This window comes from Eretmochelys imbricata, chromosome 8 (assembly GCF_965152235.1).
Source record: "Eretmochelys imbricata isolate rEreImb1 chromosome 8, rEreImb1.hap1, whole genome shotgun sequence".
In the NCBI taxonomy this organism is placed as follows: domain Eukaryota; kingdom Metazoa; phylum Chordata; order Testudines; family Cheloniidae; genus Eretmochelys; species Eretmochelys imbricata.
The window spans coordinates 6327751-6341282 of NC_135579.1; the positions used below are offsets into that span (position 1 = coordinate 6327751).

Below are 13532 nucleotides of genomic sequence, written 5' to 3' on the forward strand. Positions count from 1 at the left end.
GGGCACATTTAACGTCTCTAACTGACGTACAGCCTGACTGCACAGGGCCAGCAGAGCTGAACGAGCTCCAGATTCCTGGATACCTTAAAAAGGGCCCCAGCCTGTTGGACAATCACAGCACATTGTGCCCTTTCTAATGGCTATATCTATCCCCAGCCTGGGTTGGAAATGGGAGCAGTACGTGGATGCACATTTAGAAATTGTTCATTCCTCTATCATGTTACAGAATATTAACATGTTTTCTTAGAGAAGATCATTTCACCCCTGGGTCACAAGTTCAAGTCTAAGCTAAGACGTTAGTGATTGAAACACGGGGACCAGCTGCAGCAGCCTCCAGACTGCTGTTTGATGGCCTATGTGAAATAAGTGGATGGTCTCCATCTAGCTGCTAATGATCCCCAAACTTATCACCACCTTTCTTGTTGGCTGTCTCTGTAGAGGCACCAAGGAATTAATTGCTATAGAAACTGAAGTACCTCTTTTCAATTCCTAGTGATGGTCCCTCCAGTTCAAAGGTGCCCACAGACTGCAATGGTCATATATTTTATCACTCTAACAGTACAACCCAAACACTTAAGGATGTGCCATATTGGCTGCTTAGATTGTCAGCACTTTGGGCAGGGCCTGCCTTTTTGTTCTGTATTAGTACAGCACCTAGCACGTTCAGATGCTGGGCCATGACAGGAGCTCATAGGTTCTACTGAAATACACATATTATTATAATAATAATAAGTTATGGCAGGGTAGGGCAGGGGGATATGGCACAGCCCACGCTGTACCTGTTCAATCCAAAAACGGAAAACTTCAAGTGCACGTTTCACCAGCATTAAATTCACCTGAATTAAAGAATAATTTTTCTAATAATCCTTATCCTTTATTTACAAGTTTGCCTATAGTTTACTGCAGGATCATTATGTTTAGAGGAAGACCAGCCCATAGGTGTGGGAACTAGGAGGTGCAGGAGGTGCTGCCGCACCCCCTGGCTTGAAGCGGTTTCCATTATACGTGGGGTTTATAGTTTGGCTCAATGGCTCTCAGCACCCCCCCACTATACAAATTGTTCCAGCACCCCAAACCAATCTATACATTAATATAGATTGTTATTTCCCAATGAAGGAAACAGACAATGGTTAGCACAAGTCATTTGATATGATACCAGGAACGTCCCTGGAAACAATCCAAGAGGACACGGCCAAAGAGTGAGTTAATCTCTTGATTTTGCCATTTCTTTTATTTCAGGTAACAGTGAAGGGTTCTTCAGCATTGACTCGCTGTCTGGAATTATTACAGTTGCCCAGAAACTTGACCAGTCCAAACAAGAGCGGTTAACGCTCATTGTAAAGGCAGAAGATCAAGGGTTCCCCCAACTTAAGGACTCCACTGCAGTCCACATTCACATTAAACCCTCCGACAGCACCCCTCCTAAATTTCTAGAGGTGGAATACATCACAGAGATCAGCGAATCTATTGCTGCTGGCTCTCCTCTTATCCTGGTTTCAGCCACAAGTGTGTCACCTGTCAGCTATGAAATCAAAGAAGGAAATGGGGATGGTGTATTTTCTATGAATTATCAATCAGGCCTTATTTCCACTCAGAAGAACTTAGATTTTGAGCAGGTCTCATCTTACCAGCTGAAAGTCCGAGGCACCAACATGGGAGGAGCATTTACGGACGTAACAGTGCTTATCTACGTCATGGATGAGAACGACAATGCACCTGCCTTTGTTAAGCCTTCCTTCGTCGGCTGGATCAGCGAGAATGCTCCATTGGAAAGCATGGTTATGGATGGAAACAATGCCCCACTGGTAGCACATGCAACAGATGCTGACCAAGATTCGAATGCCTTGCTGGTCTATGAAATTTTAGAACAGGAGGCACTGAAATATTTTAATATAGATCCGAGCATGGGAACGCTGACCACTCGTGCCGACATCAATTATGAGCTCATCCCGGTTTTCTACTTCAACATACATGTCCATGACAGGGGTAATCCCTGTTTATTTGCATCCATGCCTGCCAAGGTCATAGTCCACGTCAAAGATGTGAATGACTCTCCTCCAGTATTTTTAAATGACACTTATGAACTTTCTGTCTTGCTGCCTGCCCACCCAGGCATGGAGCTTTTGGAAGTGCAAGCAGAAGACGCAGATTCGGAGGTGACGTATAGCATAGCGGACGGCAACCTTGACAACGCTTTCTGCATTCACCCACTCACAGGTCTCATCTCCGTGCTTAATGCTACCCTCCTGGGAAGTTATCGTGAGCTCACAGTCAGAGCTGGTGATGGCTTATATAAGAGTACGGCTCTGGTCAGGATAAATTTAAGCAAAGCCCAAGTTACTGCCTTAAAATTTGATCAGGACTCGTATACAGCAACAGTGCTGGAGAATTCTACGGATCAAGAGACTCTGATTGTTCTTGGAGTCAGGGGGAATCAGCTAAATGAGCCACTCTTTTTTTCCCTCTTAAATGGCACGGAGAGGTTCAAAATGATCCAGGCATCAGGAGTGCTGCAGACCAAGCCTGTGGAGTTTGACCGTGAAAGACAGGACATGTACGAGGTTGCTGTGGAAGTAAAGGACAGTAGAAACCCACCCAGGGTTTCTCAGGCTACAGTCAAGGTTTATGTGGAGGATGTCAATGACAATCCACCACAGTTTGAGAACATACCGTATTACACATCAGTTCAGGATGGTACGGAACCGGGTGATGTTGTTTTTCAGGTATCTGCCACTGACAGAGACATAGGAGACAACGGAGCCATTACTTATTCATTAGCAGAGTTCTATGAGTACTTCTGGATTGACCCCTACTTGGGGGATATCTCGCTCAAGAAACCCCTCGATTATCAAGCTTTAAATAAATACACCCTTAAAGTTATTGCTAGAGATATTGGCGAGCCTCCCTTGCATGCTGAAGAAGAGGTTTTAATCACTGTGAGGAACAAATCCAATCCTTTGTTCCAAAGCCTTTACTATACAGTGAAAGTGCCGGAAAATATCCCCCTGTACACACCTATTCTCCACACACAGGCTCGTAGTCCTGAAGGCTTGCGGCTCATCTACAACATCATGGAAGAAGAGTCCCTTAAACTGTTCAACACTGACTTCAAGACTGGTGTCCTTACTGTCACTGGGCAGCTGGACTACGAATCAGAGACAAAACATACATTTACGGTGAGAGCCACGGACACAGCGTTGGGGTCCTTTTCAGAAGCCACGGTGGAAGTGGAGGTGGAGGATATTAACGATAACCCACCTGTATTTTCTCAGATGCTTTACACAGCATCTGTCTCAGAAGGCTTGCCAGCTCAGACCCTTGTTGTCCAGCTCTTTGCTTCTGATAAGGATTCAGGACGAAACAAAGTAATTTCCTATCAGATCTTGGACGACAGTTCAGATGCTACCAAGTCCTTTGATATTGACCCTAACACGGGACAAATCACAACGGCCCACGTGCTGGATCATGAAACAAACCACCAGTTTCTCATGAAAGTAAGAGCTACAGATCACGGAATTCCCCCTCTTAGCAGCGAAGCCCTAGTAATCATTGACGTGGCAGACATAAATGACAACCCCCCCGAGTTCAGCCAACCTCAGTATGAAGCCAAGGTGAGCGAAATGGCCACCTGTGGCCATACTGTGATAAAGGTCCAGGCCCTGGACCCTGACAGTGGAGACATCACCAGACTGGAATATGTAATACTCTCAGGCAATGACAAAAGACATTTCACCATCAACAGCACTTCTGGAATAATTTCCATGCTCAACCGCTGTAGAAAGGACCTGGAGTCATCTTACAACCTCAAGGTCTCTGCTTCAGATGGGGTTTTCAAGACCACTGTGCCCGTGTACATCAATACCACCAATGCAAATAAATACAGCCCATCTTTTTGGCAGAATGTGTATGAAGCAGAGCTGGCTGAAAATGCCGAGGTAGGAACCAAGGTGATTGAGCTTCTGGCTATTGACCCAGACGATGGCCCATATGGCAGTATAGATTATACTATCATAAACAAACTTGCCCAGGAGAAGTTCTCCATAGACAATAAAGGCCACATTGCCACGCTGCAGAAGCTGGACCGGGAAAATCCTACCGAGAGAGTCATTGCTATTAAAGTCATGGCAAAGGATGGGGGCGGGAAGGTGGCTTTCTGCACAGTCAAGATAATCCTTACAGATGAGAATGACAACCCGCCTCAGTTCAAAGCCTCTGAGTACACCTTGTCCATTCAGTCCAATGTAAGCAAAGGCTCCCCAGTCATTCAGGTCCTGGCTTATGATGCTGATGAAGGCGTGAATGCAGACGTCACCTACTCTGTTGATTCAGTGGAAAGCATTGCGGAGGATCTTGTTGAGATCAGTGCTGCCACTGGGGTTGTTAAAGTCAAAGAGAGCCTCGTTGGGTTAGAAAATAGAGCATTTAACTTCAACGTCAAAGCTGAAGACAGCAGACCCCCTCACTGGAACTCTCATGTCCCAGTGAATCTTCAGATTGTCCCCAGAGAAGTGTCCTTGCCAAGGTTTTCTGAGCCACTGTATACGTTCTCAGCATCTGAGGACCTTCCAGAAGGATCAGAAATAGGATCAGTTAAAGCTGTGGCAGAGGAGCCCATCATATACAGCCTGGTGAAGGGAACCACCGCTGAAAGCAATAAGGATGAGGTATTCACACTGGACAAGCAAACGGGGGCTTTAAAAATCAAGAAGGCCATGGATCATGAGAAGACCAAATGGTACCAGATTGACATAATGGCTCACTGCTCACACCAGGGGACCGAGCTGGTCTCATTGGTCTCAGTAAGTATCCAAGTGAAAGATGTCAATGATAATAAACCGGTTTTTGAGGCGGATCCCTATCAGGCTTTTGTCACGGAGAACATGCCATCAGGAACCACAGTAATTCAAGTTACCGCTAATGACCAGGACACAGGGAGCGACGGACAGGTGACCTACAGCCTGGAAGCAGAATCTGGCAACATCAGAGGACTCTTCACCATTGATAGTGAGAGTGGGTGGATCACGACACTGAAAGGGCTGGATTGTGAAGCTCAGGAGACCTACCGTTTTTATGTGGTAGCCACAGACCATGGCAGGAAAGTCCAGCTGTCTTCCCAAACTTTGGTGGAGGTCACCATCTCTGATGAAAACGATAATGCTCCACAGTTCACCTCAGAGGTCTACAAAGGTTCAGTGACTGAGAATGCTGAGCCTGGGCAGGTCATTGCCACGCTCAGAACCACAGATGCTGATATCTCAGAGCAGAACAGACGTGTCACATGTTACATAACTGGTGAGCTGCTATTAATTTTAACTCTTGAGTTGGCAAGAATAATAAGCGTATAATCTTAGGGCCACATTCTGCTACCATTAGTCACACCGACTAGTACCTTATTCTGCAAACGGTCCCATTGCAATACTTATTGCATGCATCATATTAAGTGTTTTCCACCAGGGGTGTTGCAGCAGTCTCAGAGTGAGTCGTAATATTTTGTTTCTCATGGAGGCTGCGATATGTATTTAATTTCTTTAGTCTTGCTTTTCTCTTATAAGCCAGTCTAGCCAGCATACAAATCTGCATATGTACATATACTCTGAATGTATATGTAAAGATACTGTGTGTGTGGGCGCGTGCCTGATATTCTGGTACTGAACACGTTCAGGATGAAGTCAATGAGATCTGTGGGCACTCAGCACTTCCGAGAATCAGTCCTTATATGTCTGTAATTGCACACGCTTACCCAGTGGTTTTAGTTAGCCCATTGTCTGTATCAAATAATGTCCAATATTGTAGTTTCAGACATACTAAAGTTTTTCACTATTAAGAAACAATAAGGAGGTTATTGCACACCCAGAATGGAAGCCAGGCCAATCAAAATTAACCACAGCCTATTAAAAAAAAAAAAGAGGATTAAAAACTAAAATGTCCATACTTTATTTCGACAAGTAATTGCATGATTTTGTAGTGTGTTTTGACTACAAAGGGTCTTTCTCAACAGTGAAACAAATGCCTAAAATTAAAATGTTTGTTCCAGCTCAGATAAAGACCCTTCAGGGTCAAAGCATTTAGCCAGATCATGCTGTAGCCTGTGATCTGTTACAATCTTTTAAAACAGGAGTGTGTCTGTGTTTTCAAACTCTTTTTAGCTGGTTTTTTGAATGCCTGGTTATTTTTAACTCATCTGGCTGAGTATGTTTGGCTGTTTTTGTCAGAACATTTCTGGCTTCTTTAAGATCTGGTTTCAGATTACTTTATGCCCTGGAAAATGCACTTTGATGTTGTTTGGGCTTTATTTATGTTTTCTCTATTTTGGGTTAGGCGGTTCCATATGTAGTTAAAATTCTAAGAAACACATGTATTGCCCCAGGGCCTAGCAAAACAACACACAATGCAATCAAGACGCGCTTATCCTTTAGGGTCCATAGAAAAGAAACCATTCTGATCATTATTTTAGGGGGAGTCCTCTCATGCACTCTTTCCCCCTTCCCCCTTTAACTGAGCCACCTGTTTTTCAGCTAGTGGGGGATGTGCATCAGAAGGAAAAGTAGGGGGTAACAGGAGGCAGGGTGTAAGCGGACGCCCATCAAGTGCTGATGAACTGGATCATGTCACACAGCACATGCTATTTTGAAGTAAACGTATAGAAGGGGTTCATCATAAATATGGTAACAAATCTGGGACCTCCTCGGTCTTGGTGGGTGTCACTCTTCTGTAGGCCCAGGCCACTTTGAACTTCTTAGGGTCAGTGGTGATAGAACTCTGAGCCCACAGCACAAGGCTCTGTGCTGCCTAAGGTCATGGTGAGTCTCACACTGGGAGGCCTGTGGTTTTGTAGCAAGAGGATCTGAGCTCTGTGCCCCCTGCCGCCACAAAGTTCTCAGTGGCCTAGTGAACAACAAAATGACAGCTGAGGAGGCCTAGGTGGCCACTAGATATTTTAAAACACAGAGCAAGTTAAAAATAAAAATGCTAGGGCTTGATTCTCCTGGGGTGCAATGGAGAGAGCCAGTTTGGCTCCCTGCTTCTCAGCCCCCCAACCCCAGTGTAAATGAAAGTTGCCAGGAGGCAACTTGAACTTATCATAGAATCATAGAATATCAGGGTTGGAAGGGACCCCAGAAGGTCATCTAGTCCAACCCCCTGCTCGAAGCAGGACCAATTCCCAGTTAAATCATCCCAGCCAGGGCTTTGTCAAGCCTGACCTTAAAAACCTCTAAGGAAGGAGATTCTACCACCTCCCTAGGTAACGCATTCCAGTGTTTCACCACCCTCATAGTGAAAAAGTTTTCCTAATATCCAATCTAAACCTCCCCCACTGCAACTTGAGACCATTACTCCTCGTTCTGTCATCTGCTACCATTGAGAACAGTCTAGAGCCATCCTCTTTGGAACCCCCTTTCAGGTAGTTGAAAGCAGCTATCAAATCCCCCCTCATTCTTCTCTTCTGCAGGCTAAACAATCCCAGCTCCCTCAGCCTCTCCTCATAAGTCATGTGTTCTAGACCCCTAATCATTTTTGTTGCCCTTCGCTGGACTCTCTCCAGTTTATCCACATCCTTCTTGTAGTGTGGGGCCCAAAACTGGACACAGTACTCCAGATGAGGCCTCACCAATGTCGAATAGAGGGGAACGATCACGTCCCTCGATCTGCTCGCTATGCCCCTACTTATACATCCCAAAATGCCATTGGCCTTCTTGGCAACAAGGGCACACTGCTGACTCATATCCAGCTTCTCGTCCACTGTCACCCCTAGGTCCTTTTCCGCAGAACTGCTGCCTAGCCATTCGGCCCCTAGTCTGTAGCGGTGCATTGGATTCTTCCGTCCTAAGTGCAGGACCCTGCACTTATCCTTATTGAACCTCATCAGATTTCTTTTGGCCCAATCCTCCAATTTGTCTAGGTCCTTCTGTATCCTATCCCTCCCCTCCAGCGTATCTACCACTCCTCCCAGTTTAGTATCATCCGCAAATTTGCTGAGAGTGCAATCCACACCATCCTCCAGATCATTTATGAAGATATTGAACAAAACCGGCCCCAGGACCGACCCCTGGGGCACTCCACTTGACACCGGCTGCCAACTAGACATGGAGCCATTGATCACTACCCGTTGAGCCCGACAATCTAGCCAGCTTTCTACCCACCTTATAGTGCATTCATCCAGCCCATACTTCCTTAACTTGCTGACAAGAATACTGTGGGAGACCGTGTCAAAAGCTTTGCTAAAGTCAAGAAACAATACATCCACTGCTTTCCCTTCATCCACAGAACCAGTTATCTCATCGTAAAAGGCGATTAGATTAGTCAGGCATGACCTTCCCTTGGTGAATCCATGCTGGCTGTTCCTGATCACTTTCCTCTCATGCAAGTGCTTCAGGATTGATTCTTTGAGGACCTGCTCCATGATTTTTCCAGGGACTGAGGTGAGGCTGACTGGCCTGTAGTTCCCAGAATCCTCCTTCTTCCCTTTTTTAAAGATTGGCACTACATTAGCCTTTTTCCAGTCATCCGGGACTTCCCCCGTTCGCCACGAGTTTTCAAAGATAATGGCCAATGGCTCTGCAACCACAGCCGCCAATTCCTTCAGCACTCTCAGATGCAACTCGTCCGGTCCCATGGACTTGTGCACGTCCAGCTTTTCTAAATAGTCCCTAACCACCTCTTTCTCCACAGAGGGCTGGCCATCTCTTCCCCATTTTGTGATGCCCAGCGCAGCAGTCTGGGAGCTGACCTTGTTAGTGAAGACAGAGGCAAAAAAAGCATTGAGTACATTAGCTTTTTCCACATCCTCTGTCACTAGGTTGCCTCCCTCATTCAGTAAGGGGCCCACACTTTCCTTGGCTTTCTTCTTGTTGCCAACATACCTGAAGAAACCCTTCTTGTTACTCTTGACATCTCTTGCTAGCTGCAGCTCCAGGTGCGATTTGGCCCTCCTGATATCATTCCTACATGCCCGAGCAATATTTTTATACTCTTCCCTGGTCATATGTCCAACCTTCCACTTCTTGTAAGCTTCTTTTTTATGTTTAAGATCCGCTAGGATTTCACCATTAAGCCAAGCTGGTCGCCTGTCATATTTACTATTCTTTCGACTCATCGGGATGGTTTGTCCCCGTAACCTCAACAGGGATTCCTTGAAATACAGCCAGCTCTCCTGGACTCCTTTCCCCTTCATGTTAGTCCCCCAGGGGATCCTGGCCATCCGTTCCCTGAGGGAGTCAAAGTCTGCTTTCCTGAAGTCCAGGGTCCGTATCCTGCTGCTTACCTTTCTTCCCTGCGTCAGGATCCTGAACTCAACCAACTCATGGTCACTGCCTCCCAGATTCCCATCCACTTTTGCTTCCCTTGTGCCGCTGGCGTACGGTGTTTCATGGCCTGATGTAAGTGAGGAACCTGGTGTAGCTGAGCCTATGCCACTGCCCCCCACCACACACACACATTGCCTCCCCTCACCAGATACACCCTTTGCCTACACTGGTACAGTTCCAGTGCAGGCCATCAGTTCTTTGCCACCGGAGATTCCCACAATATGGGTGAATTCTCCCAGAGTAGTCACAGGTGCTGGAACTAGGGGTACTACTGCATCCCCTGACTTGAAGTGGTTTCTGTCATATGCAGGGTTTGCAGTTTGGTTCAATGGCTCTCAGCACCCCCATTATACAAACTGTTCCAGCACCCCTGGGGGTAGTTTCTGGCCACTTTAAAGTTCACTTTCTGTCACCTTAGCCGCACAAAGCAAACTTGGCAGACTGGAGAATCTGGCCCGCTAGCCGTTACGCAACCACCTCTGGATTCACTTATTACATCATTAAAAGTAGCTACGGGAGATCAGTTGCAATGCATCCAACGAAGTGGGTATTCACCCGCGAAAGCTCATGCTCCAATACGTCTGTTAGTCTATAAGGTGCCACAGGACTCTGCCGCTTTTACAGTTGCAATAGTACATTTAAAAAAAAAAAATCTTTTCTTGCACTGCAATAATGAACAATCAGTGTTTGCATTTCAGTGTGAATGTAGCTTCCAGATCTCTTTAGCCACATATAATTCTGTTGTGTTTGGAGATAGAGAGAGATATGGACAGACTTTAGGAAATGGGATACATTGTGTGCTTTCGTGCTGGCTCGTATGCACATCACTGGGACATTTCAAAGCTGTTGAAAACAACCTTTAGAAAACAACTTGTTCCCCCCCGGTAGCTCATGTAATATTTAAGCAACCCATGACTGAGGCATAAGTGGTATTTCCTGGGGCTTAAAGTGCAGCAGGGAGGAGTCAGAGGTCTCAGATGGAGCCAATAGGACATTCCTGCCCATTTCTCCTTACAGCTGCTGCTAACACATGCAAGTTCTGCAGCAGGTTGCATGGAGTGGGTGAGGTGGTACAGGAGAGAAGCAGCATATCCATCCCCAACCCCTGTCCCTTCACACTTTCAGCGCTCGCTGTACACTGTGTTTCCTCACTCTGTCTTCTGTATCTTTCCAGAAGGAGACATGATAGGACAGTTCAGTGTTAAACAGGTTAAGGAAGACTGGAAAATCATTTCCAAGAAGCCTCTTGACAGGGAAGATATAGAGAAATATCTCCTCAAGGTCACAGCCTCCGATGGGAAATTTCAGGCTGTCACGGAAGTGGAGATTTTTGTCCTCGATATCAATGACAACAACCCCGAATGCAAGCAGGTGAGGCGAGGGGGAAAGGCAGTGGAAGTGGAACTGATGACAGAGCTGGCACAAGTTAACGTGGTGCGGTCTTGTTGTAACTCTTGTACAGAGCTATCTCCTTATTACTTTGACCGTACTCACCATCTTTTAATTAAGCAACATGGTAACGAGAGGGTCAGACCCAGACTCCAGATGTGTAACGTAGCTGTGGCTTATGACACAAGCAGTATGGCGGATAACATATAGAGGCAAAGGGTGGGGGAAGCTTTCTGGGTAGGGGCATGAAAATGGGCAAGCCATGTATCCCATTAGGCTAAAGGATTTCTATCACAGGGGATAGCTAAGGGGTTTGGCAATAGGACAGAGAGCTTTTCACCTCCAGGTCACTGGTATGAATCAAGCTCACGTTGGGAATGATCAAAAGTTGTTGCTCTCCAAGCAATGTTCAATGGCCTCTGTGACATGAGTTTGCTGACCTCAGTCCAGTTTCCAATGGGCAGGTTTCCTCATCACAAAAGACACAGAGGCTAATTAACAACCTTGAGGCACTCTCAGCAAAGAGACCAAGGAGCAGACATTGAATTAGCCTCTCCCATCAGAGGTGGTCCCCCTGGCACAGAAACACTGACCAGCCACATGGAGGCACATTGATCTGTGCATAGTGGATTGAGTCCCCAGGCCTATCATTCTACCACTGGTTATGAGCATTGTACTACCCACACCCACACATATATCATAAAATAGATTTCCCTTTATATCGAATGGAAGCAGCAGTGAGACCTGAAGGGGACTGCTGAAGCTGCAGGACCCAATTCACTGGCAAGCCTGATAGCCTCGTGTTTCAGAAAACTCTGCTAAAGGGTCACAAAGACAGTAATAACTCACTCAAATCGCCATAGACATGGCTTCCCCATTTCCATCTGCTTGGAGGAGAGGTGGGAGAAAAGCAGGAGGAGCCTGGACAATGTCAGCCTTCTTCTTACCAGCTCCCCACTCCTTTATTTGAAATCACAACATCTGGCAGTAAAGTTTTGTTATGTTGGCTTGAGCATACACATCCTGCACACAGAATGATGCCAAGCATGTCTGAGGGCACTAACTTCTCTCCTTTCCAGATTCTCTACACAGGGAAAGTCTCTGAAGATGCACTCCCTGGTCTTTTCATTTTGAAAATATCAGCCACTGACTCTGATGTTGGCAGCAATGCGCAGATAACATATAGTCTGCATGGTCCTGGTGCCGAGGAGTTCAGACTGGACCCACAGACAGGTAAGAGCTGCACCTGCCACATGGCAGTTTGCAGAGACCTGTGGGTTATGTTCTCTTCCCCACCCACTCAGTCCGGAGATCAGTTGCAGTTGCAAAGTTGGCTCCCTGGAGCTGCCTGCCCCTTATCTCTTGTTGAATAAACAGAAAAGCCTTTAATTTCAGCTCTGTCAAGGTAGCAGCGAGGGCAAACAGGGAGCCTCCTTCATTTATTGCAGTATCTTTAGAATACTGGTTCTTTTCTGGAGTTAACTAAACGCTCCCTCCACTGACTTCCTTTAAAAATGTTTGGAGTTACCCTGGTGAGGTTTTAGTGCTTGGGGAAGGGGAAGGACTGATATTACAGTCTACAGCCGGGCATAAAAGGAGAAGGTGGGTTTTAGGGGGCAGGGCTGAATCAAGAGACCTGGGTTCCATTCTAAGCTCTAGCAAGGCCTTTCTGCATGACCTTAGGCAAGATTTCATCTCCGTGGGTCTCAGTTTCCCCATCTCTAAAAGAGAGATAATACTTATCTACCTGGGGGTGATTAACTCAATGTTTGCAAAGACGTCTGAGATCCTGCTAGCGAAGTGCAATTTATTACAGCTGAGACACATCATGTGCAAACTTCCCTTGCATAGCGTTCCCTTGCACAGGGCCACTCCTGTGCAAAGGCTGATAGTGATATCGGAATAGCTTGTAGCACTGAGACATGGGCTTTTTCTCACTGCTAACTGGGCTGGAGCTATTTTTTTAACCCAAGTTTGCTGTCTCCCAAGGCTAGTGCATTGACATAGTGTGTCATATAGCCCTCTTTACCAAAATTCTCTTAGATTGCAGCCATTGCTGTCTCTTTATTATTTCACTAGGGGAGCTGACCACTTCTGCACCTCTAGACCGGGAGCAGAAACCTACGTACCATCTTGTCGCCAAGGCAACAGATGGTGGAGGCCGTTCCTGCCAGGCAGATATAACCCTAGTCATAGAGGATGCGAATGACAATGCTCCAAGGTTCTTTCCCAGTCATTGTGCAGTAGCTGTCTTTGATAACACCACAATGAAGACACCCATTGCAGTGGTCTCTGCCAGGGATCTCGACGAAGGTGAGTCAGAACGGGATTTCTAGCCTGAGTTCTTTTACATCATAGATAGAAATTCTCAAAATACAGGGAAGGAATGCAGCAAAGGGCATAGACGGCTGTGACTTGGTGCAAAGGTGTCTGGATCTTTGATCCAATCTTCTCGTTGCTTACACATTCCTGAAGACCTTGAAGACCCTGTAGGAAACTGGATACATGTGTAAACTTCAGAAGATACCAGCTGAGGGCATCTTAGTAGCTTAGAGGTAGCATTATGCACAAACAAGTAAAAGAGTGAAGTTCCAGTCTCGACCGGCCTCTTTCTCATTGGGCCAGTATTTATGGGAGCACCGCAGAGCTGCTGGATGCAAATGTCACCACTGATGGAGAATGGGAGCCAATGACAGTAGTGATGAAGGTTTATAAATGGGGCGGGAGGAAGAGAAGGCGAGGGAAGAGAAATGAAAATGGTCTTTGGGAAGTTGTTTGGATTTTTCTTGTGACCCTGGGTTTCCTGAGCCCTGGATAAGGCTCCTGGAAGAGCTCCTC

At 46.3% G+C, this 13532-nt stretch overlaps 1 protein-coding gene across 1 annotated transcript in view; it reads left to right on the plus strand.

The window, feature by feature from the left end:
• Nucleotides 1-13532, plus strand: part of FAT2 (FAT atypical cadherin 2) — a 69568-nt gene that overhangs the window by 27599 nt on the left and 28437 nt on the right. The window contains exons 9-12 of the mRNA XM_077824666.1: nt 1240-5292; nt 10480-10676; nt 11774-11927; nt 12774-13007. Of these exons, the coding sequence (XP_077680792.1) occupies nt 1240-5292; nt 10480-10676; nt 11774-11927; nt 12774-13007 (4638 nt within the window). The remainder of the gene's footprint in view (nt 1-1239; nt 5293-10479; nt 10677-11773; nt 11928-12773; nt 13008-13532) is intronic.